The sequence below is a fragment of the Arvicanthis niloticus genome, chromosome 20 (genome assembly GCF_011762505.2).
Source record: "Arvicanthis niloticus isolate mArvNil1 chromosome 20, mArvNil1.pat.X, whole genome shotgun sequence".
Classification (NCBI taxonomy): domain Eukaryota; kingdom Metazoa; phylum Chordata; class Mammalia; order Rodentia; family Muridae; genus Arvicanthis; species Arvicanthis niloticus.
In genome coordinates this window covers 52362767-52386384 of record NC_047677.1, presented here as the reverse complement: position 1 = coordinate 52386384, position 23618 = coordinate 52362767, and the positions used below count along the sequence as shown (strand labels likewise).

The 23618-nt window shown below is 36.9% G+C and overlaps 1 protein-coding gene and 1 pseudogene across 2 annotated transcripts; both read left to right on the top strand.

Annotated features, from left to right (window-relative positions):
* The first annotated feature begins 1270 nt into the window (after nt 1-1270).
* On the top strand, nt 1271-9528 carry LOC117724303 (olfactory receptor 2J3-like; annotated as a pseudogene).
* A 2582-nt stretch (nt 9529-12110) lies between these two features.
* On the top strand, nt 12111-18598 carry LOC117724919 (olfactory receptor 2J3-like). 2 transcript variants are annotated; one of them, XM_076916937.1, is made up of 3 exons: nt 12111-12295; nt 12619-12844; nt 14297-18598. In XM_076916937.1, the coding sequence occupies exon 3, from the start codon at nt 14329-14331 to the stop codon at nt 15265-15267; it is 939 nt and encodes a 312-aa protein (XP_076773052.1). In that variant the 5' UTR covers nt 12111-12295; nt 12619-12844; nt 14297-14328; the 3' UTR covers nt 15268-18598. The 2 variants fall into 2 exon arrangements, with proteins under 2 accessions (XP_076773052.1, XP_076773053.1); XM_076916938.1 differs by lacking the exon at nt 12111-12295 and adding an exon at nt 12309-12495.
* The last annotated feature ends 5020 nt before the right edge of the window (nt 18599-23618 follow it).

The following is a 23618-nucleotide window of genomic DNA, read 5'->3' as shown; positions in this document are numbered from 1 at the left end:
TCCTTCATGGCTGTATCTGGGTCACCAAAAATCCTCTCTGCTGCCTCTATCATTCTTGCTACAAAGTCAGAAAACGGCTCTGTGGGCCCCTGGATGACCTTTGTTAGGTTTCCTGATACCTCTCCTTTGTTGGGCAGGGACCTCCATGCCTTTATGGCCATGGCATTAATCTGGCTGTAAACTGGTATGGGATAACCTGTCTGATTTGCGGCCCATTGACGCTGACCCATTAACATGTCAAAGGACCATGCATCTTGGCCATCGATTTGGTTGGCCCGAGCCTGGATTTGAGCGTACTCGGTATACAGGGCCTTCCAGTTCAAATACTGACCCATAGTTAAGCAGGCTTTAACTGTGCTCATCCAATCGGATGGGGTCATGGCACACAAGGTTAATCTTTCTAACAATGCTTGAGTAAAAGATGCATTAATCCCATACGCCTGGACGGACTCAGCCAAGGCCTTTAGTTGCTTAAACTCTAAAGGCTCATAAAATCTCTGCTGATTATCATCCTCAAAAACAGGAAAGGCCCCAGCGGCCTCCTTCCATGTCTGAGGGCAAAAAGAAGATCCCTTTTCCAATGGTGGGCACTGCGGAACTTCCGCATGAGGCGGTGTTCCTGCCGGCGGTGCTCTAGGTGCCGCCCAGGGCAGTGGCTTAAGCCCAATCCCATCTTTTCTCCCCTCTTCCTGTTTCTTTCTTGAAAGAGTCATTGATCTCATTTCGGCTAGGAACTCTTTCAGCTCCTTCTCCATTTTGTCTAACTTATCCTCTTCCTGTTTATCCTTGGCCTTACTGATGTTTCCCCGACCAAAATCACATCTTTTTTGTATACACTTAGCGGCTCCCCTTTCGAGCTCCGCTTCTTCCTCAGAAGCTAACCCAGACTCATCTGAAGTTTCTAATTCTTTCAAAGAGGGGTAAATCCCTGTGGATCCCTCTTCCCTTTTCTCCTTTTTATCCTTTTCAGGCCGTTTAGGCCTGTCTTTGGCTCTGCTAGCTTTTCCCTTTTCTTTATCTTTGTACCCCTTATCCTCTTTTTTCTCCTTAAAGGCCCTTTCCTCTTCTGACATGCTCTCCTGATGCTCTTGAAGCAATTTCTGTCCTGCTTTCACACCCTCAACACATCTTTTATCCTCCAAGCAGGCGCGTATTATGCACCAAAGGGGCCTCACCCCGGGTTTCACTGACCCTTCCTCAGCCTCCCTATCAAGCTCTTGACCCAATTTCTCCCATGAGCCAATGGTTAGAGACCCTGTGAGCACGAAACATGGGGCTACTCGCCTATTTCACGTAGAAAGCCCTCTAGGACTTTTCCTTTTATATCAAGGTGTCGTTGCTCAAGGAGCTCTTGCAGCGCGCTCAAGAATTGGCTGGATTGAGTATTCCCCATGTTACTCACTTAGCTACGTGAGATTTACACATGGGTGGACAGGTGGAGTTGTCTAGCCCCGTCTGTCTTAATCAAACATTGGGCTTATATTATCCCGTTCCCTCAGAAACTTTCCTGCGGACTTCTAAGCTGCCTCTTTACCGAGGTCATCTGAGCTGCCTTTTTTTCCGAGGTCTTCTAAGCTGCCTCTTTTCCGAGGTCTGCCTGTTTACCGAGGTCTTCTAAGCTGCCTCTTTACCGAGGTCTTCTGAACTGCCTCTTTTCCGAGGTCTGCCTCTTTTCCGAGGTCTTCTGAGGTGCCTCTTTACCGAGGTCTTCTGAATTGCCTCTTTACCGAGGTCTTCTGAATTGCCTCTTTACCGAGGTCTTCTGAGGTGCCTCTTTACCGAGGTCTTTCTGCCTCTTTACTGAGGTCTTTTGAATCCGTGGATTTTCGAATCCTCTCTTTCTGAGGACCTTTTCTTATTATCCCATTTGACCTGGGAACTTACCGGTATCGCCGCTTCTCAGGGTGAAGAGTTCTGAATCCATGAGAATTTCTCCTCGTGTCCCCCGTTCTCAGGTGCCTTCTTTTTTCTTTCTTTTGTCCCGAATTTCTTCTTTCTTCGTTTCTTCGTTTCTTCTTTTCTTCTTTCTTCTTTTCTTCTTTTCTTCTGTCCCGGGTTTTGGCACCACTTTGTCGTGCCCCGCTTGTCCAGCAAGGACAAGCTGGATCCTTCTCAACAGCCTTTATTGTGGAAGCGCTCTTTTAGATTTCTGGGAGAGACTGCCTCGAATGCCCAGAATGGGCTGCTTATATACCCCCAGCCCTGGGCGTGGCAAAGCACATGGAGGTGCCGATTGGTCAATTTGCAATGCCTCATTAGCATACTCATTAGCATACCCCGCCCGGGAGGGGGTGATTGGTCAGGTTCGTGGTACCCTAGTGGTACCTCATTTGCATGCCCCGTTCAGGAGGGGCTGGAGCCAAATTGAACTGTGCATGCTAGGCAGGCGCCATCTTGGATTGCCGCCTCAGAGCAGCTGGTGCGTGCAAATGTGCGCCCTTGGCCCGCAGAGTTGAAGTGGCGCAGCGTTGTTTTAGTCAATCGCGTCAACTCTGCGGTGCCGTTTTATTCAGCTGCATAAGGTTGGCGGCCTACACTTTAACTTATATAGAGAAAAGAAAAGAAAACAAAAAGATTTGTTGTATATAGTAAAAGTGGGAATATATATATACATATATATATATATATATACACACACAATATAAAACATAATTTGTCTTATGTGTACCATATGTATACCATAAAGTTCATTTTATTTTAAAATACATTAATCATCATATACAGTATTATGTTTTATTCTTGCATTTTCAAACAGTATATGTTTTGTTGAATCTCCTCCCTGCCACTTTTCCCTATTGACTCCCCCCACCCCTGCAGATCCCTTATCCTCCCTCCCTGCCACCACAATTGGTTCCTTTCTGTTTTCATGTTAATTGCATTCTGTTGTCCTTCTTCCCCTCCTCAATACTTTTCTTCTTTGTGGTATACTTTGTAGTTTCAAGATCATTACCCATATGTATTCCCACTTACAAATAAACATATAAATAATATAAGCTAGTATCTACACGTGAAAACATGCAATTTTTCTTAGTTTTTAAAACTTTCAAAGTTCACTTTTCAACATTCTTATTTATGTGTATAGGTGTTTTGCTTCCATGGATGTCTGTGCAACACAGGTGTTCAGTACACTCAGAGGCCAGAAGAGGGTGTCAGATGCCCTGGTTCTAGAATTTTGGGATTTGAAGAGGTTTGGGATGTCTGTATAATCTGTCAGTGCTCTTTCTTAATGCCTTAGCTTTCTCTATATAGGCTCAAGTATACATTTTTAAAGTTTAAAATTCAGTCATCTTTTTTTGATGTCCCTAGCATTAATTGTGCAACTATTGCCACTAATAAATTATAGAATATATTTTGTTATCCTAAAAGGCAAATCTTGCATCTTCAGTCATTATTACTTGTTTTCTTTGTGGTGATAGAAATGACTAATGCCTCTTTTATACCTTTAGAAATATCCTGCTAAAATTTCATACTAATAAAATAAAGTGTAGCCTCTTTGATTGTTAATTTTAACATCTTTAATTTTCTCTTAACATCTTTAATTTTCCTTTATTTTGTGCATGTATGAAAACTCTTTTAAATCCACCTTAATTTTTATTCATGAGTTTGTGACTGTGGCTGCATGAGTGCATGTCACATGTATGTAGGTACTTGGGGAATCAAGAAGATAGTATTAGATCTCTTGGAACTGGAGTTACAAGCAGTTGTGCATCACCTAATGTTGGTACTGATAAACAAATTCACGTCCTCTATAAGAGCAGCAAATGCATTTAATCACCAATCCATCCCTTCAGTCTCAAACACTCATTTTTAATGCTAATTGTGCCACATTTTATTTTTCATTCCTTCAACTAATAAACTGTCATGAATAATGTTTTACAGACTTTTGGTTAAGCATATGGTTTCAGTTTTCCTTGATGTTTACTTTGAGTGGAATTGCTAGACTATTTAGTAGACTATTTGGGAACCCCTTGATCAGTTTCTTGGTTTTAATTCTCAAAGTATAGAGTACAGAATCAAATAAAAATTGATAATTAATTCTTCTTCCCTAAAAAGTAAAATAAAGGGCTGGAGTAATGGCTCAGTGGTTAAAAGCACTGACTGCTCTTCCAGAGGTCCTGAGTTCAATTCTCAGCAACCACATGGGGGCTCACAACCATCTGTAATGGGATCTGATGCCCTCTTCTGGTGTGTCTGAAGACAGTGACAGTATATTTATATACATAAAATATATAAATAAATATTTAAAAAATAACATAAAAAGAACATGGTTTTTCTTTGAATTAGAAGATGATAAGTGATTTTGAATATTGGATGGGCATAAAAAGAAACCTATTTAAAGATTAAATAACCATAACAAGGCTCAGAGGGCCCTCACAAAGGCTTTGTATTTCCAGTATGGTATATGCACTTTTTTGTTGTTTTGTTTTTTCTTGGATATTTTATTTACATTCCAGATGTTATACCCTCACCCCATTCCCCCCCACCCAGAAACTCCCTATTTTATCTCCCCTCCTTCTGCTTTTATGGGAATATGCCCCCACCTATCCCCCTCCCCAACTCTGACCTCTCCACCCTCAAATTCCCCCACACTGGGCGTCCAGCCTTCATGGGACCAAGGATCTCCTTTCCCACCTATGCCTACAAGGCCATCCTCCCCTACATATACAGCTGGAGTCATGTTCTCCCAGGCTGTTGGTTTAGACCCTGGGAGCTCTGGTTTGTGTTGTTGCTCTCTTCATGGGGTCGCAAACCCTTTCAGCTCCTTCAGTCTTCTAACTCCTCCATTGGGAACCCCTTGATCAGTTCAATGGTTAGCTGTGAGCATCTGCCTCTGAATATGTCAGACTCTGGCAGACCTCTAAGGAGACAGCTATATCAGGCTCCTGTCAGCATGCATGTCCTGATATCCACATCAGTGTCTACCTTTGGGGCATCTTCTGGGTATATGCCCAGGAATGGTATATCTGAGTCCTCAGGTAATGTTATGTCCAATTTTCTGAGGAACCCTCAGACTGATTTCCAGAGTGGTTGTATCAGTTTGCAATCCCACCAACAATGGAGGGGTGTTCCTCTTTCTCTACATCCTTGCCAGCATCTGCTATCACCTGAGTTTTTGATCTTAGCCATTCTTACTGGTGTGAGGTGGAACTCAGGGTTGTTTTGATTTGCATTTCTCTGATGACTAAGGATGTTGAACATTTCTTTAGGTGCTTCTTGGCCATTCTAGTTTCCTCAGTTGGTATATGCACATTTAATCTCAGCACTCTAAGGGCAAAGACAGGAAGATCTTTGAGAGTTTATGGCCAGCTTGGTCTACATAGCAAGTTCCAGGCCAACTACAACTTCATAATAAAACTGTCTCAAAAAATACAGTAAGTATAGTTGGTAGGACAAACATTTTATACTGTCTTTGGTTTCCTTTTTAGAACTTGGAGACAGGATCTATTACTGAAGACAACACACTTTGGAGATAAGCCTTTTAAAAATAGAGCTGGAACTGAATCAGAAACTTTTTCCCTGTGTTCTGTCTCTCACAATATCAGAAGGTGCTATGCAAGCTGCCAATGAGAGAAACAATCAGTAATTCTACACATCTGAAAGCCTACAAACCACAATGACTGGTTGAGCAAGACAAATCTAAGGAAGCAATAGTGACACTTGTACAATGAGAATAACCAACAGCTGTCTTATTGATTTTAAGTCCTGCTTACTAGGAAGGAATTTATACCTAGCACTATAAATATAGCCATTTACCTATAGCTATGGAAGTCAAGACACAAGAGGGGGCTCCATTACTTCCATGGTTTTTAAAGCAATATAATTTCTAACTGTATTTTTAATACTTATCTTTATACGCATTGTGGTGGTTTGAATAGGAATGGCCCCCACAAACTCATATATTGGAATGCTTGACAATAGAGAGAGGTACTGTGACCTTGTTGGAGGAAGTGTGTCATGGTGGAGGTAGGCTTTGAGGTCATATATCCTCAAACTATGCCCAGTCTAGTCTCGTTTTACTGCATGTAAATCAAAATGTACAACTCTTAGCCCCCTTTCCAACATCGTGTCTGCCTAAACACTGCCATGTTTCCTGCCATGATGATAATGGAGTAAACCTATGTAACAGTAAGCCAGCCCCAATTAAATATTTTTTCTTTACAAGAGTTGTCATGGTCATGGTGTCTCTTCACTGCAATAAAATCCTAACAAAGATAGAAGTTGATACCAGGGACCAAGATATTGCTATGGTAGGTCTGACCAATCATTTGATTGGAGGAATATGTATTTCTAGACTTTGGGTTAGGAAAGCAGTAATGTTTTAAGTACTGCCTAATGGGCAATAGTGGTAGAAGCATGGAAGATAGTTGTGTTGAGTGTTATTTTAACTATGGGGGTCTGACTCAAGAGTTTTCAGAGGAGAAAAATTTTAAAATGTTGTCTAGTAATCATTCTTGTGATATTCTGGTGAAATGTTTAACTTCCTTTTACCCTTGTTTGAAGAATAAAATTGAGTAAAATGAAGAGATTTAGATTAATTGCATTGGCAAAGAAAATCTCAAAACAGAAGCAGAGACACTGTCATGTGGTTATTAGTGTTCACTCTAATGAAGAAAGTTCTGATGAAAAGGAGCAAGTTGAGAAATGAAAAAACAAAATGTATGGTTTAAGGAGAAGGAAGACACCAGGAAGTAGAATGGAACTAAATCCAGTGTTTGAAGAGATAAGCAGATTAAATATATGAAATAGAATAAAGGTAGTGGTGACCTTAGGCCAAGATCCCACCCAGCTAAGCTTCTATCCTGTGACAAGGAATTAAAGAAGAAAATCATAAAAAATGGAAAGCTGATAAAGATATGACTGAACAAAGAGGTCATGTTTTAACCCCTTGCAAGTAGTAGAACTTGATAGCTTCATCAATGTGGTTCTGGACTTACAGTAAAGGATGGGACTTATGGAATATACCTCTGTGATGAAGGAAAGAAACTGAGGCCAGATTTGTAGCAGGGGTATTCTTGCATGAAGGACAAGAGAGGCTGTTGTGTGAAGCTGAGACCATGATGCCTGAATTGTCTTGGGGAACTCAAGAGACTAGAGATGCCAGAGCCATGGCATACCTTCTGAGAAAAGTATTGAGAAGCAACATTTATTTAACCTGGTATACTTAAAAGTGTTTGTCAACATCTCGACACCCTATTGATTTTTTTTCTCTTAAGGTACAGGGAAAATGAGTGATAATGAGAAAATTAATGAAAGTTCTGAAGTATAGTTTATTCTTCTTGGCTTTTCTAAATGGCCTCATGGGTAAGTTGTTTTCTTTGTGGTGATATTGATATTCTATGTGATGACACTGACAGGGAATCTTTTCATCATCATCCTGTCACACATAGATTCCCATCTACACACCTCTGTATAATTCTTCCTCTCAAATCTCTCTGCTCTGGATCTCTACTATACCACTAGCTCTGTCCCTCAGCTGCTGTTCAACCTCTGGGGTCCAGAGAATATATTATCTTATACTGGCTACATGCTCCAACTTTATTTTGTCCTCGTACTGGGCACCACAGAGTATGTTTGGTTGGTAGTGATGTCCTAAGAGAGCTATGTAGCTCTATATAAACCCTTGCACTACTCTGTCCTCATTGCCACAAGCTGGCTGCAGCATCCTGGATATGTGGCTTTTTTCACTTTAACCCTTTGTTGTAGTGGTGTATATTTAATCTCAGTTGGGGATATCTGCCCCACAATAGATAATTCAGTTCCTAGATAAAAGACACACAACTTTTATATTTATAGTAAGCCTTAATCAATACTAGAGCTGGCCAGATATTTACTCTCTATGCTAAATGTCTACTTCCCTGTAAATAACCCCAAGTTATAACTTGCCATGTTCTATGTGGACAACTCTTTTCTTTTTAATTGGATATTTTATTTATTTACAGTACAGATGTCATCTCCTTTCCCCATTTCTCTTCCCTAGAATCCCCTATCCTATACCCCCTCTTCCTTTATGCTTTTATACCATTTTGATTACATCTATGTAATAGGTCAGTTCTAGGTTGAGGGTCTAGCAATACAATAGATGCAAATAGTCAAGGAACAAGCAATACAATAAACACAAATAGTCAAAGAAAAAGCAAGGCATTAAACCCAGTTACATGAACACTCCCATAATCACTGTTTCTAAAGGCTTATCAGGATGACCAAAGTATCTGAGTCTACTTCCCTATCCTAGCCCAAGGTCATTTTCATGTCTGAAGCCTACTTCCTTGTTCTAGCCTAAAATTTAGATTCCTGTCTGAAATTACTTCTTTGTTCTGGCCTAATATTTAGATTCCTGCCTGAGATTTCTTCTTTCGTGTAGCCTACGATTTAGACTCCTACCTGAAACTACTTCTTTGTTCTAGTCTAATATCAGATTCCTGCTTGAAGCCTATTTCCTTTTCCTTGGCCAATATCATATTTCTGTTAAGCAGTCCCTTTCCTTGGCCCATGTCAGCTTCTTGCCAAGCAGCTCCAAAGGCTCTCTACCTCTCCCCCATTTTTATTTCATTAACAAGACTGAGTTTGTCTTGTCATTCTGACAAGAATGCTTTCCTTACCCATCATGGAATATGCATTATCAAAGGCAATGCATTTCTGTCTTAGATTGGTAAGGCTCTGTGCAGAATCTTACCCGTCCTTGGCTTGCCAGCCTGTTAATTTAATAACTTTGTCTGAAGAAACCATTTTTCTTTTTTTAAATGTCTTTTTTTCTTTTCAAGACAGGGGTTCTCTGTGTAGCCCTGGCTGTCCTGGAACTCACTCTGTAGACCAGGCTGGCCTCGAACTCAGAAATCCACCTGCTTCTGCCTCCCAAGTACTGGGATTAAAGGTGTGCAGCACCACTGCCCAGCCTATGTGGACAACTCCTAACTTCAATTAGGAAGCACTTATGGCCATGTTTTCATGATGCACCTATCCCATGGCATCTTCTCTTCTCTGTAGCTTCTTTTTTCCCTCATCATCTCTCCTTGGCCCCCAAGACTGGAAACTGAAACTCCACCTCCTCTGCCCAGCTGTAAGCTGTAGGTATCTTTTTTTAACCAATAGTTTTAAATTAAGGAACAAGGTTATATAGTATCACTTCCTTGTCCCTGGGAATAACCAGAACTTGGTGGCCAGTATTTAGTATTCTGTTACACAGCAACAGGCCAAACCTTAACACTTCATACATTCTTTAACTTCCAGGAAACCCCATGTGGCCATCATCGCCAAGGGGACCACTTCTTCTGTGAAGTGCCAGCACTGTTGCAGTTGTCCTGTGTTGATATCCATGCAAATGAGCTGACTCTCATGGTCATGAGTGTTATTTTTGTTGTCATACCACTTATTCTCATTCTGAGCTCCTATGCATGGAAAGTCCTGAAAATGCAATCAACAGCTTGATTTCAGAAAGTTTTTGGGACCTGTGGAGTCCATCTTACTGCTGTTCCTCTCTCTTTTTCATGTTTTGGCTGGACACAAAACAAACTAAAAAACAATCAGTAATTTGTCTTTATACAAATGAAAAATGGGCTGAGGAAGAAATTAGAGGGACAAAACCCTTAAAAATGGCCACTAATAATTTAAAATATCTTATGTAACTATAACTAAGCAAATGATAAAAAAAACCTGTATGACAAAAACTTCAAGTCTTTGAATAAAAAAATTAAAGAAGGTATAAGAAGGTGCAAAGATCTTGCATGCTCATGGATCGGTAGGATTAACATAGTAAAAATGGCCACCTTACCAAATGCAATCTACAGAATCAGCACAATTCTCATAAAAATTCGAACACAATTATTTACAGACCTTAAAAAAATACTAAAGTCATATGGAGAAACAAAAGGCCCAAGATTGCTACAACAATACTGTACAATGAAAGATCTTCTAGAGATACCACTATCTCTGATTTCAAGCTGTATTATAGAACAATAGTAACAAAACCCACATGGTATTGGCATAAAAACAGACACACTGATCAATGGGAAAAATGGAAAACCCAGGAGTAAACCATATACCTATGGACACTTAAATTTTGACAAAGAAACTAAAAATATGCAGTGGAAAAAGAAAGCATCCATAACAAATGTTTCTGACCTAACTGGATGTCTGCATGTAGATGAAAGCAAATACATCTACATCTATTGCACTGTACAAAACTCAATTCCAAGTGGATCAAAGATTTCAACATAAAACTAGACATACTAAATTTGATAGAAGAGAAAGTGGGTAATAATCTTGCATGTATTGGCATATCTTTCTTTTGAAACTGGAATAGTTCCAAGTTTTTTATTTTCTCTATCATATATAACCCAGAAGAAGTTTCTTTCCAGACTATTAGTATTACATATTTTGTATCTTGGTAAGAAAACCAAAAACATTTTAATAATAAATTAAATAAATAAAACTAGTAACTCGGTTGACTTTATTGTATGTATCAAATCCATATGTGGACAAAATAAGCTTGTGTTTGAAAATACAATGTTTTATAAATCATTGGACTTTTTAATTTCTTTTACTTTGGGGATTATTTTGATAGATATTCTTAATTGAATCTATTATATTCAGTGTAATATCTAACATCTATCTTGACAAAATAAGAATAAGCAGTTCCTACCCCAGTGTCAGTATTACTATCCTCAGTGATGCCATTGTATCATGCACTGCTATGAGTGGAATGTATAGTTTCCAGAAAATTAATGCAAATGAAAATGGATAAAATATAGTGTATTAAACAAGAACTAGATATCAATTTTTAGAATACAACACTCAGTAAACCATATACCATATTCTTACAGTTTGTCAGATATCTCTTAAAATCTAGAATATAAAATAATACAAGACTGATTTAAAAATAATATTCTTCAACTAAAACATGTTATATGTCCATGTTTCTCAAAACAGTAATATTAAAATATCTAGGGCTGGAGAGATGGCTCACAGGTTAAGAGCACTGACTGCTCTTCCAGAGGTCCTAAGTTCAATTCCCAGCAACTACATTGTGGCTCACAACCATCTGTAATGGGATCTGATGCCCTCTTCTTGTGTGTCTGAGGCCAGCAACAGTGTACTCATATAAATAAATAAATAAATAAATAAATAAATAAATAAATAAATAAATAAATTTTAAAATCTACATATGCTGGCACTGAATAGATTGAGGAACACTAAAATATGTTTATCAAGTGTTGTGAATAACAATTCTGTTATAAAATACATATAATCTGCTCTGGCCCAGAGTATTAGACTTTTTCCAGGTCCTGAAAATTGGGTGCATTCTTATAGTATTCACAGAATTAGTATCATCCTTTACATTTCTTCATAGAAAAGTGAAGACATTTAAACCTGTTAAGTATCCATATAATAATATTTCTTTTGCATTAAATATTTATTGTTAAATGATGCATGCATTATGGTGAAGGGAATCGATGAATAACTGCCAAGAGGGGTGGTCTTCTGTATGTGTGAGATGTTGGCACATTCACTGATAGCTGAGGGTGATAAGAGTTTATCTATGACATTTGCGCACTAAAAAGAATGGAAATAGACATAACACTAATTTTAGTTAAATTTTAAGAAAGAAGAAGACGAAGAATTGATATATAAAACACGGGCTGTAATTAAAATATATTATAATGGCAATAACAGGTAACATGTAGTGAACATATTTTTACACACACAGAACTTTACACACAGATAGACCCAAAGAAGAACTCAATTTACATGGAGCAAAGATAACTTTGTTTTTAATGAAATATTGGATGTCTTTTCCTACCCTAAAACAAAATTATCTTTCTAATTTTCAATGAGAAAAAAATAATTCAAATAATGTAGGACAACTCATCCTCTTCTGTACACACATCATAGAGTAGATTTTCTCAGTTGTTCATCTATAGATTCCTTGTCACAGTGTTGTGCTGTCATGGGGAATCTATTTCTGGGAAAAAAAACTAAACAATACAATTCCTTATGGAGCATTAATTGACTCTTTGGGATTTATGCTCCTATTAGCCCAGTCAAAGAAATCAAGTCAGATTTGTCATTATTTCCACAAACCTCATTTGATCTTAGACAAGGGCCATCCTTAATACACTGATTGCTCTTATTTTCTCTTTTGGTCACAAACAAATCCTTTATGAGTCAGGCAGTATTAAATGGTTATCACAGAGGTCTGCTCTCTTAGCATGATGTAGTAAGTCAGAAAGAGAGGCAGAACTGCTTATGCTGGTGCCTTCAAAGAGACTACCTCCAGCCAGCCAGTTGGCCTTACAAGGTGAAGGATGGCAAAATGACAGAACTTAGAATATGGTCAGACAAGGGATGGGAGTGAATGAACACTGCTCGAACACTAACTAGTTAATGTTAGAGATGAGAGTTCTAGGTTTATGATGGCTAGTGCTGAGGGTGGGGAATAACCATCACTATTTCTTTTATAATTCTGGCTTTCAACAAGAAAAGACAGTTTATTCTCAGGTGATAAAAGCAATTTTTGATAAAACCTCTATTTCCCTCATTTCTAATAATAAGAAAATAAAACCACAAGTTCTTACATTTTCTTTTTTTTGTGTCTAATAAGTTTTGTTCTCTATCACATAGCTTCTATGAAACATCTCTTGATGAAAATGCTAAAGATGGCTCATGCAATATAGAGACATCACAACTGCTGCTTCGTTAGTTAATGAAGTTGCAGAGGTGGCTGCCTGTAAGAAAGATCACACCTTCCTAAAAGCAAGTAACTGCAGTTTCTCATGATGGATAACGCTTTCTTCAAAAGAATTTCACAAAGACCTCTTAGAAAATTCTGAATGACTTTTAAATGGAAGTGAGTTCTCCCTAAAGGGATCTACTTGGCTTACTACATTACTGGTATTATTTGGGTAGGACTTTTAAGAAAATTCTTCTTATGGTGTGCTGAGTTATTGTCCTGAATGGTTACTGTGTTACAGGAAGTGACTGTTTACATTACAGACACTCTTAAGAATTATGATATTAAACCATCAGGTCCAAATTTAGTGTTCCCAATATTTCTGTGGTCCATAGGCAGCATTTGAGCAAACTTTCTATTCAGTTTTGTCATTAAATATTATTCAGGAATTGATGTGTTTATGGGCCTTTTTTGTTCATATTTCTCTTTAAGTTCTGTTTCTTGGTTATAAATAGTCTTCAGTGCAAATAAACAGGTCAATAAATAAGCTTATTCCTGTATTATATCTAACTGAATTAGTACATTTTACTTTACTTAAGTAATTAGAAATTACTGCTCAATGTGATATGTTCTCTTCACACATATTATTGCCTGTACAGTTACCAAGATAACAATTATTATGTTTTCTATCATCATATAAATACAAATAACCTAGGAACACTAGAAACAAATTTGAAGACATTTACTTGTTAGCAATAAGTTACCTTCGAAATCCAGTTTAGGCATTTATTCAATTATCATTTACTCAGTTGTTACCCTAAGATGAATGAGAAGTTCATACTTGCTAAGTTATTTTTCTGTAAAAGTATAAATATTCACATAGAACAAAAAATTATTTTGTACTTCTTATTGATAGCATTTTATTGAAACATACTCCAAACTTACAGAACAAATATAAAAGCACTGAAAAAACATTTACCTTTACCTGTACAGTACCTTAGCACAAACTTTTTAATAAAAGGCTGTGATTCCTCTATTATCATTGTGTCATCTACCATGTGTTCATCTATCCACTCAACATTTATCAACATCTGGGCAGAAATATCACTTCAGTGACATGATGTACTGTCAAAATATTCAAAAGCCAGCTATATAGTATTAGTTTGTTAAAAAAAAAAAACTGGTGAGATTCTCTTGACTCACATGATTATGAAGGAATCTACTAGATCTTTATCATACAATTTTCTAGTTTTCAATTTGTAATTGACTGAGTTTTGATAGGATGATATAAATTGTGTAATTATATTGTCCCTTAGAAAACTTACTAGCTAGATTTTCATCATTTTCTGTCAGTAATGCATTTATCAGTAATTTCATTTGTAGTAATTAGGAACTGTTTGCTTTCAAAATTCATTAATTTTTCATATAAATATATAATTAATGATTCTAATAATTAATAACATAAGTTTTATATATTAAGTATATATTTTACATGTATAAAAAGTCAATGAGATATGAATATGAGGTATAGTCAAAGTATATTAATATCTACATATATATATTTATAAGCTTGCTAATGATTTATTTAATTAATCATTTACTGTAAATCTATCTCTTCATGTTTTCTAGAACTGAGGATAAGACAAAAGAGAAAATGAGCAATGGTGGAAAATTTCAATGCAAGTTGGGAAGGGTACTTTATTTTTCTGGGATTTTCTAAATGGCCTCATCTGGAAGTTGTTCTCTTTGTGGTGATATTGATATTCTACATGATGACACTGACAGGCAATCTCTTCATCATCATCCTGTCACACCTAGATTCTCACCTGCACACCCCTATGTACTTTTTCCTCTCAAACCTCTCTGCTCTGGATCTCTGCTATACCACTAGCTCTGTCCCTCAGTTGCTGTTCAACCTCTGGGGTCCAGAGAAGACGATATCTTATGCTGGTTGCATGCTTCAGCTCTATTTTGTCCTTGCTCTGGGTACCACAGAGTGTGTTCTGTTGGTGGTGATGTCCTATGACCGCTATGCAGCTGTGTGTAAACCCTTGCATTACTCTGTCCTCATGAATCCTCGTTTCTGCCAACTGCTGGCTGCAACATCCTGGGTATGTGGCTTTATCACCTCAGCACTTCATTCCTCCTTTACTTTCTGGGTACCCCTGTGTGGCCATCGCCAAGTGGACCACTTTTTCTGTGAAGTGCCAGCACTGTTGCAGTTGTCCTGTGTTGATATCCATGCAAATGAGCTAACTCTCATGGTCATGAGTGCTATTTTTGTTGTCATACCACTTATTCTCATTCTGAGCTCCTATGGTGCCATTGCATGGACTGTCCTGAAAATGCAATCAACCACTCGACTTCAGAAAGTTTTTGGGACCTGTGGAGCTCATCTTACTGTTGTTTCTCTCTTTTTCATTCCAATCATGTGCATTTATCTTCAGCCTTCAACAAAAAGTTCTCAGGATCATGCCAAGTTCATTGCCCTCTTCTATACTGTTGTCACACCTAGCCTCAACCCTCTCATTTATACTCTAAGAAACAAAGATGTGAGAGGGGCAATAAGGAGGCTGAGTAGGTATGAGAGGGAGATATGAAAGAAACCTCCCACTGTGAAGTCTTTGATAAGAAGGTATGAACCATTATTAAGGACACTTTACTCTTTTACAATCTTTCTTGGACACTGAATCATATAAACATTAAACACAGAGATTAAATTATTTGAGGAGAAACACTTTTTTTAAAAAATAAAATTATATGAGAAGCTTAGCCAGTAATCTTATAACTTTCCACTTTGAACAGTATAAATAGAAATCTGTTCTATCTAAATATTTCCTTTGCTCATCTGTCTATTTTACTCAGGAACACATTCCTTCTCTACTGACTTTACTGCTGAATCTTAGTAAATGTTTTCTTTTCTTCTTCTTCTTCTTCTTCTTCTTCTTCTTCTTCTTCTTCTTCTTCTTCTTCTTCTTCTTCTTCTTCTTCTTCTTCTTCTTCTTCTTCTTCTTCTTCTTTAGATGTTAGGATTCTTGGTACTTTAAATGGATGTGACATTCCCATTGACCTAATAGAGTTCTCTTATAGATGAAATTGTAATCTAAGATAAAAGAGAAAACATGTGTATAAAAGTTGATTTGTCATGTTGCACATGCTAATAAATTAAGGTCAGTCCTAAAATAATTCTGGAAAATTTGGCAATAAATCTCGAATCTAAATGTCTACTGCTAAGTTGAATGGCAGATGTTAATAAATAATATAAAGCGGAAATCCTTTAGTGAGCATAGTGGCATGGAAATTTAGATTAAATGAATTAATCAGAGTAACTTACGTTTCTTTCTACCTCTCGTTATCTTTTTTAAAAAATTATATTGTAGTTCCTCCATATGAGGCATTATGTTTTAAATAAAAATATTAAAATGCTTAGCATTATTGCTGTATAATTCACACAGTACCGCATGTAAACAAGGGGCATTTTGTAGTTTTACGTATATATACATGTTATGATTATAATGTAAGGTATATTATATTATAATGTATGTATTATACTATCCTACACATGCACACACACGCACATATGCAGAGAGAGAGAGAGAGAGAGAGAGAGAGAGAGAGAGAGAGAGAGAGAGAGAATGTCCTTGATCAAATCAATATCTTATAAATTTTTCTACCAGTCTTATAAATGTCTCCTTTCAGTCTCTAGATTTTTTTTGTTCTTTTAAAAATATACTTTCAGAAAGACCAATTTTTGGTTTTAGGGAAAATAAAACTTTGTTTTGTTTGTTGTTGATTTTTTTTAAAACAAAATTTGACTCCTCCAGTTTTTAATGGATATTAGATTACATTTATGGAACAATTTGGGAAGAACTGGCCACCCAAAGCACTTTATGATTCTGATACAGAAACATAATATTTTAAATTCATTTCAAGTGTTCTCTGAATATATTTAGCTAAATTGACTTTTGAGTGTTGTATGATTTTGAATGCCACTGTCAGTAGACTTTTATCTTATGACAGTGTTGACTACACAGTTCAGTTTACTTGTAGTCTGAGTAAATGTATTTGGATATTCATGTATGGAAAGTGCATGCACGTCTGTATGTGTGTTCACTTGTGTGTAGAAGCAAGTGTGTGCATATAAATGTGAAGGCAGAAGGTTCATTTCAGGTGTCTTCTTCAATTACTTTCTATTTTTATTTATTGAGGCAATGTCTCTCATTGCATCCATATATCACTGATGCTGAATAGTCTAGATGGCAAGCTTGCTCTGATCACAGATATATTCTGATGATTTCCTATTAGATATTAAAAGTTATATGGTCTGTTTCTTAAATACTCTAATTAATTACTTCACCTGGGACCAGTTTTACAACCTAACCTATGCCCAATCATCCACCCTATCAGTCATCTGTTGTCTACTGCTGTGTCAGAACTAAAATCCTGTGATGTGACTAGTAGACAAATACCTATTTTATTTTTTATTCATTTGGAAGTTTTATGTTCTAAGTGATAGTTTGTATAATAAATAAAATTATTTGACAGATTATGCTTATCCTGCCTAAAATTTAAAAACTTTAACATTTAACATTTAGCATTTTAAATTTATTCTTTGAAAATGTTGAACATGTAATTCAAAGAATTTTTATCTTATCTATTACCCACCACTTTCCTCCAATGCTTCCCTCATGTAGTTTTCTTGTTTGTTTGTTTTTTTTTAAATCACGATGGCTCTGTATTACAGCTTGAAGTCAGGGATGGTGATTCCCCCAGAAGTTCTTTTATTGTTGAGAAGAGTTCTTGCTATCCTGGGTTTTTTCTTATTCCAAATGATATGAGAATTGCTCTTTCTAACTCTATGAAGACTTAAGTTGGAATATTGATGAGGATTGCATTGGATCTGTAGATTGCTCTTGGCAAGATGGCCATTTTTACTGTATTAATTCTATCAATCCATAAGCATGGGAGATCTTTCTATCTTCTGAGATCTTCGATTTCTTTCTTCAGAGACTTGAAGTTCTTGTCATACAGATCTTTCACTTGCTTGCTTGGATCCACACCAAGGTATTTTATATTTTTTTGTGACTATTGTAAAGAGTGTCATTTCCCCTATTTCTTTCTTAGCTTGTTTATCCTTCGAGTAGAGGAAGGCTACTGATTTATTTGAGTTGATTTTATATTCAGCCACTTTGCTGAAGTTGTCTATCAGGTTTAGGAGTTCTCTGGTGGAGTTTTTTGGGTAACTTAAGTATACTATCATATCATCTGCAAATAGTGATATTTTGACTTCTTCCTTTCCTATTTGTATCCCTTTGACATCGTTTTCTTATCTAATTGCTCAGGCTAGTACTCCCAGTACTATATTGAATAGGTAGGGAGAGATTTGGCAGCCTTGTCTAGTGCCTGATTTTAGTGGGATTGCTTCAAGTTTCTCTCCATTTACTTTGATGTTGCTACTGGTTTCCTGTATATTGCTTTTACTATGTTTAGTTATGGGCCTTGAATTTCTGATCTTTCCAAGCTTTTACAATGAAGGGGTGTTGAATTTTGTCAAATGCTTTCTCACAATCTATTGAGATGATCTTTGAGTTTATTTATATAGTGGATTACATTGATCAATTTCCATATATTGAACCATCCCTGCATTCCTGGGATAAAGCCTACTTGATCATGATGGATGATCATTTTGATGTATTCTTGGATTCAGTTTGTGAGAGTTTTATTGAGTATTTTGCAACAATATTCATAAAAGAAATTGGTACAAAATTATCTTTGTTGGATCTTTGTGTGGTTTAGGTGTAAGCATAATTGGGGCTTCATAGAACGAATTGGGTCATGTTCCTTTTGTTTCTATTTTGTGCAACAGTTTGAGAATTGGTATTTGGTCTTCTTTGAAGGTCTGATAGAATTCTGCACTAAATTCTATCTGGTCCTGGGCTTTTTTTTTTTTTTTTTTTTTTTTTTTTTTTTTTTTTTGGTAGAATTTTAATGATTGCTGCTATTTCTTTAGGAGTTATGAGGCTGTTTAGATGGTTTATCTGATCCTAATTTAACTTTTGTACCTCCTCTCTGTCTAAAAAATTGTTCATTTCATCCAGAATTTCCAGTTTTGTTGAGTATAGGCTTTTGTTATAGGATCTGATGATATTTTGAACTTCCTCAGTTTTTGTTGTTACATCTCTCTTTTCATTTCTGATTTTGTTAATTTGGATACTGTCTCTGTGCCCTCTGGTTAGTCTGGTTTATCTATCTTGTTGATTTTTCTCAAAGGACCAGCTCCTGGTTTTGTTGATTCTTATTATAGTTCTTTTTGTTTCTACTTGTGTTTTTCAGCCCTGAGTTTGATTATTTCCTGCTGTCTACTCCTCTTGGGTATATTTGCTTCTTTTTTTTCTAGAACTTTCAGGTGCTAGTGTATGCTCTCTCCAGTTTCTCTTTGGAAGTACTTAGAGCTATGAATTCTCCTCTTAACACTGCTTGCAATGGGTCCTACAACTTTTGGTATGTTGTATCTTTATTTTCATTAAATTCTAAAAAGTCTTTAATTTTTTCTTATTTCTTCCTTAACCAAGTTATTATTGAGTAGAGTGTTGTTCAGCTTCCAAGTGTATGTGGGCTTTCCACTGTTTTTGTTGTTACTGAAGACCAATCTTATTCTGTGGTGATCTGATAGGATGCATGGGATTATTTCAATCTCCTTGTATCTGTTGAGGCCTGTTTTGTGACTAATTATATGATCAATTTTGGAGAAGATTTCATGAGGTGCTGAGAAGAAGGTATATTCTTTTGTTTTAGGGTGAAATGTTGTGTGTGTATATATGTATATACATGCATATATATGCATATATATACACACATATATGTTAAATCCATTTGGTTTATAACTTCTGTTTCACTGTGTTTCTGTTTATTTTCTGTTTCCATGATCTGTTCATTGATGAGAGGGGGATGTTGAAGTCTCCCACTATTATTGTGTGAGGTACAATGTGTGCTTTGAGCTTTAGTAAAGTTTCTTTTATGAATGTGGGTGCCCTTGCATTTGGAGCATAGATGTTCTGAATTGAGAGTTCATCTTGGTAGATTTTTTCTTTGAAGTGTCCATCTTTATTTTTTTTTTGATAATTTTTGGTTGAAAGTCGATTTTATTCAATATTAAAATGGCTACTCTAGCTTGTTTCTTGGGACCATTTGCTTGAAAAACTTTTTTCCAGTCTATTGCTCTGAGGTAGTATCTGTCTTTGTCACTGAAGTGCATTCCCTGTATGCAGCAAAATGCTGGGTCCTGTTTATGTATCAAGTCTGTTAGTCTATGTCCACAACTAAGGGCTAGTGCTAATAGCACCTGGTGGGGGCCTGCTGCTGATAGTGACCAGAAACTATAGAAAGGGTGGAAGAAAGTCATACACACACACACACACACACACACACACACACACAAACACGCATGCACATGCATGTGCGAGCACAGTGGGTAGTATGTGAGAGAAGCAAGAAAAGCTTGAATAAGTAAGTGCCAACAACTTCACAATGCACATATATATGCACACACATACCTACATACATATATACATACATTCATACATAAATACTGGATGGAGCAAAGCTCCCCAAAGTAGACTTCATTATATATGAACATCTACTAACAATTTTTTATTAAATCATAGCAGGAAGCTGAGAGCAAAAATGGGTACAAGAAATTATCACCTAAATCACCAGCCAAGCAGTCAAGTCAGCAAGTGCTAGTTAGGCTGACATTGTTCTTGTTCCCTGACCTCAAAAAATTGCTAGCTTAACTATTTATAATGCCTTTCTGGATTTCAAATTGTTCCCTACAATTTTCTACATCAGAGCCACTAACAAAATCATCTTAACTTAACTTCACTAATAATTTATTTTTCCAATTCCTTCTAATGTTAGTGGTCACTGCTAACAATCTACATTTCTCAGTTCATTCCAAGGGCAGTGATTGAATCATTTATTTGCTCAAGCAGCAATGTCTGAAAAAGATCAAACACAATTGTGAGTGCTGCTGATTCTGCCCAGTGAGTGGTTGGAAGCCCCCTTAGAGTTTTCATACCACTCTTAGAGTAAGTGGGATGTGACAACAAAAGCTGAGCCAAACTCGATAACACTATGAATTCCTCAGGGCTCTGCCTTTCTGTGGTACACCCAATATGGTTTGGCTAAGTGGTGGGCCACATTTCATGAGTTCTAAACCATTTTTTTTTCACACAGGCCTCGATACCACATCAATTATTAATCAAGAAAATATGCCTATAGGACAATCTGATGAGGGCATTTTCTCAATTGATAATCATCCCAGGATGACCCTGGTGTGTGTCAAGCTGACAAAAAACTAACCACTATAAATATCCAGTTGCTTAATAAAGTATTTATAAGATGAAATACAATTTTACTTCCTTTTTTGATGTATTTATTCTTTTGGTTTTTAAAATTATCAGTCACCTTTTAACTTTCTAGACTTCATCTTCTTGCTTTTTTTTGGATATTTTATTTACATCTCAGATGCCATCCTCTTTCCCCATCCCCCCCCCCATAGAAAACTCCTATCCCATGCCCCCTTTCCCTTTTTGCTTTTAAAAAATGTTAATCAAAGGCTTTATAAGTTTGGTAATGCTCAATCAGAAGTGTAACCCATATATCAACTATCTTTGACTGGTGGAGACACATGAACATCTGCCTCCATATCCTCTCCCTTTTTCTCTCTCTTTCTCTCTCTCATCACCTAGCTTCTCCTCTCCTTTTTCTCCTCCTCTCCTTACTCCTTCTCTTCCTCTCAGTACTCCTCCCACCTTAGCTCCTCCTACATATCACCCTTCCTGTTAAAATAAAACTTTTCTCTCAAAATACAATTAGAGCATAATTATGCCAATTTGTAGCAGCGAGGTACAAGATAGTCCCAATACCCAGTCCATCATTTTGTTGACTAACCAGAACCTCTGTCATATCTCTTAACTAAAACACTTAGTTCTGAACCTGGTTTTTTCCTTGGCTTTAGAATTAATGACAGCTGAAAACCATCCACTCAAATCTTTTCTCTCAAAGTAAATAGCCAGAATTGGCTATGAGACTATAAGTTTTCGACCCCGTCAGAAATCCAGAATGGCTGAGTTAACTAAAATTATGGGAAGCACAAAGCATAGCTTCTAAAACTTAGCCAATTTATAGAGACCGCTGAACACCTGGACAGTCCCTATACTACAGAACGTTGGAGCATCCAATCTTCAGCCTTCTGGCCCAGAATCATCTGACAGACCTTAGTGATGCAGAATTATTAAGGGCTGATTACTCTGTCTAGGCAGATATAATCAGTCAACTATTCTGCAAGTGTGTCCTTTTCTGGACAATAATTTGTCTGTAGATGGAAAGAGGCAATTCTTGCCTAGTGGCTGTCTCACCACAACTGGAGTAACCCCAAAGATGCTCAATTTCTTCTTAGAATCCAAGACAGAAAGCTGTCAGGAGCAGACAGGTCTCTAATCAAAATGAACATTAATACAGACATGTTTGTAACATCAATTCTGTGGACTTCTGACGTTTTGAAAACCAGCTATCTATGTAAGGTAATCTGGACTGTTGTCTGTTAACTCCACTCAGCTGTTTCTAAATAAAATATAGAAAACACCCTAACAATAAACTCCAAGCCATGAATTTGCTATAGTCCCTTAACTCACAGGCTAACTATCTCAAATCAGTTAAAAAAAGTTAAAGAAGGACTGGGTCTAAGCCTTGTGTTCCTAAATGTGTTATACAGGCACAATGCCTATGAGAGTATCAATATTTATCTCACTTTTATATCAATAAGGAGCTAGTACCAATGAAAACCTTAAATTTGAAATCAAAGTAAATTTGTGCCATTTAAGAAATTATATCTTCATCTTGATAATAATTATACAGATAGCTTATGGCTACTAATAGCTTATGGCTATGCAATAAATCCTAGCTAATCTACCCTATTCCCATAAAACCACTACTTATCCCTAGAAAGACAGCCCAATATTAACCACCTTAGTCCCCAAGCCCAGGGAATAGGGGCGCTGACTCTTCATTAACTTCTTCAAGCTGATTACGGGCATTGAGATATTAAAAGAGGAGTGGGGGAAGACAATTTTACTTTCAAAATCAAAGAATAAAACTATTCAGTAAATCAGTTAATGGCATGTACATGACACTATAATTGTATTATATAAACAATAGTCAAGTGCTTTTGGAAAAATCATAATGAAATAAACCTTAAATTAGACTCAAAACTTAAGACACAACAGTAGAAACTTTATGATTAACCAAGGCCTAATTTTAGAGAGAGCAGGGCATTTGTTCAGATTTTCAGTTCCTCATTATTGTTATTGTACTTGTCTCAGTGTGCCTGATATGTATGGTGTCCTGTTGCATAATGTGTATAGTTGTAATGCCACAGTGTACGTAGAAGTAGAAGAACAAGTTTAGAGAATCATTTCTCTTTTCAGTTTTTATAAGGTTTCTGGGGACTGAACTTACTTAGGTCATAGGCTCACTGAGCAAGCTCCAAGTCACCTCACCAGTGACAATCAAAATTATATAGGAATAAAACCTTCCCAAATATACATGAATGTTTGTTTTGGTTTGTGGTGTTTATTTTGAGACAAGGCCATGCTCAAAAACAGCTTTTTCCCAGGCTGTCCTTGAATGCACTAACCTTCTTGCTCTAGAGTCTTGAGTGTTAGGATCCAGATATGTGTCACTATGCCTGGTAGTAGTTTTATATTGTGATAAACTTAGTTTTGAGGTCTTCCACCAACCCCACCCCCAACATAGCTGTACCTATTTTGTTCCATGCCTGCCAGCTATTCCATATTGTTGTTGTGATGTGCCTGCCAGTCATTGACACAGAAAAATAACTTGCCTCAGAGCAGGGTCATGCTGATGTCATACTTTGTGATGTTCTGTACGT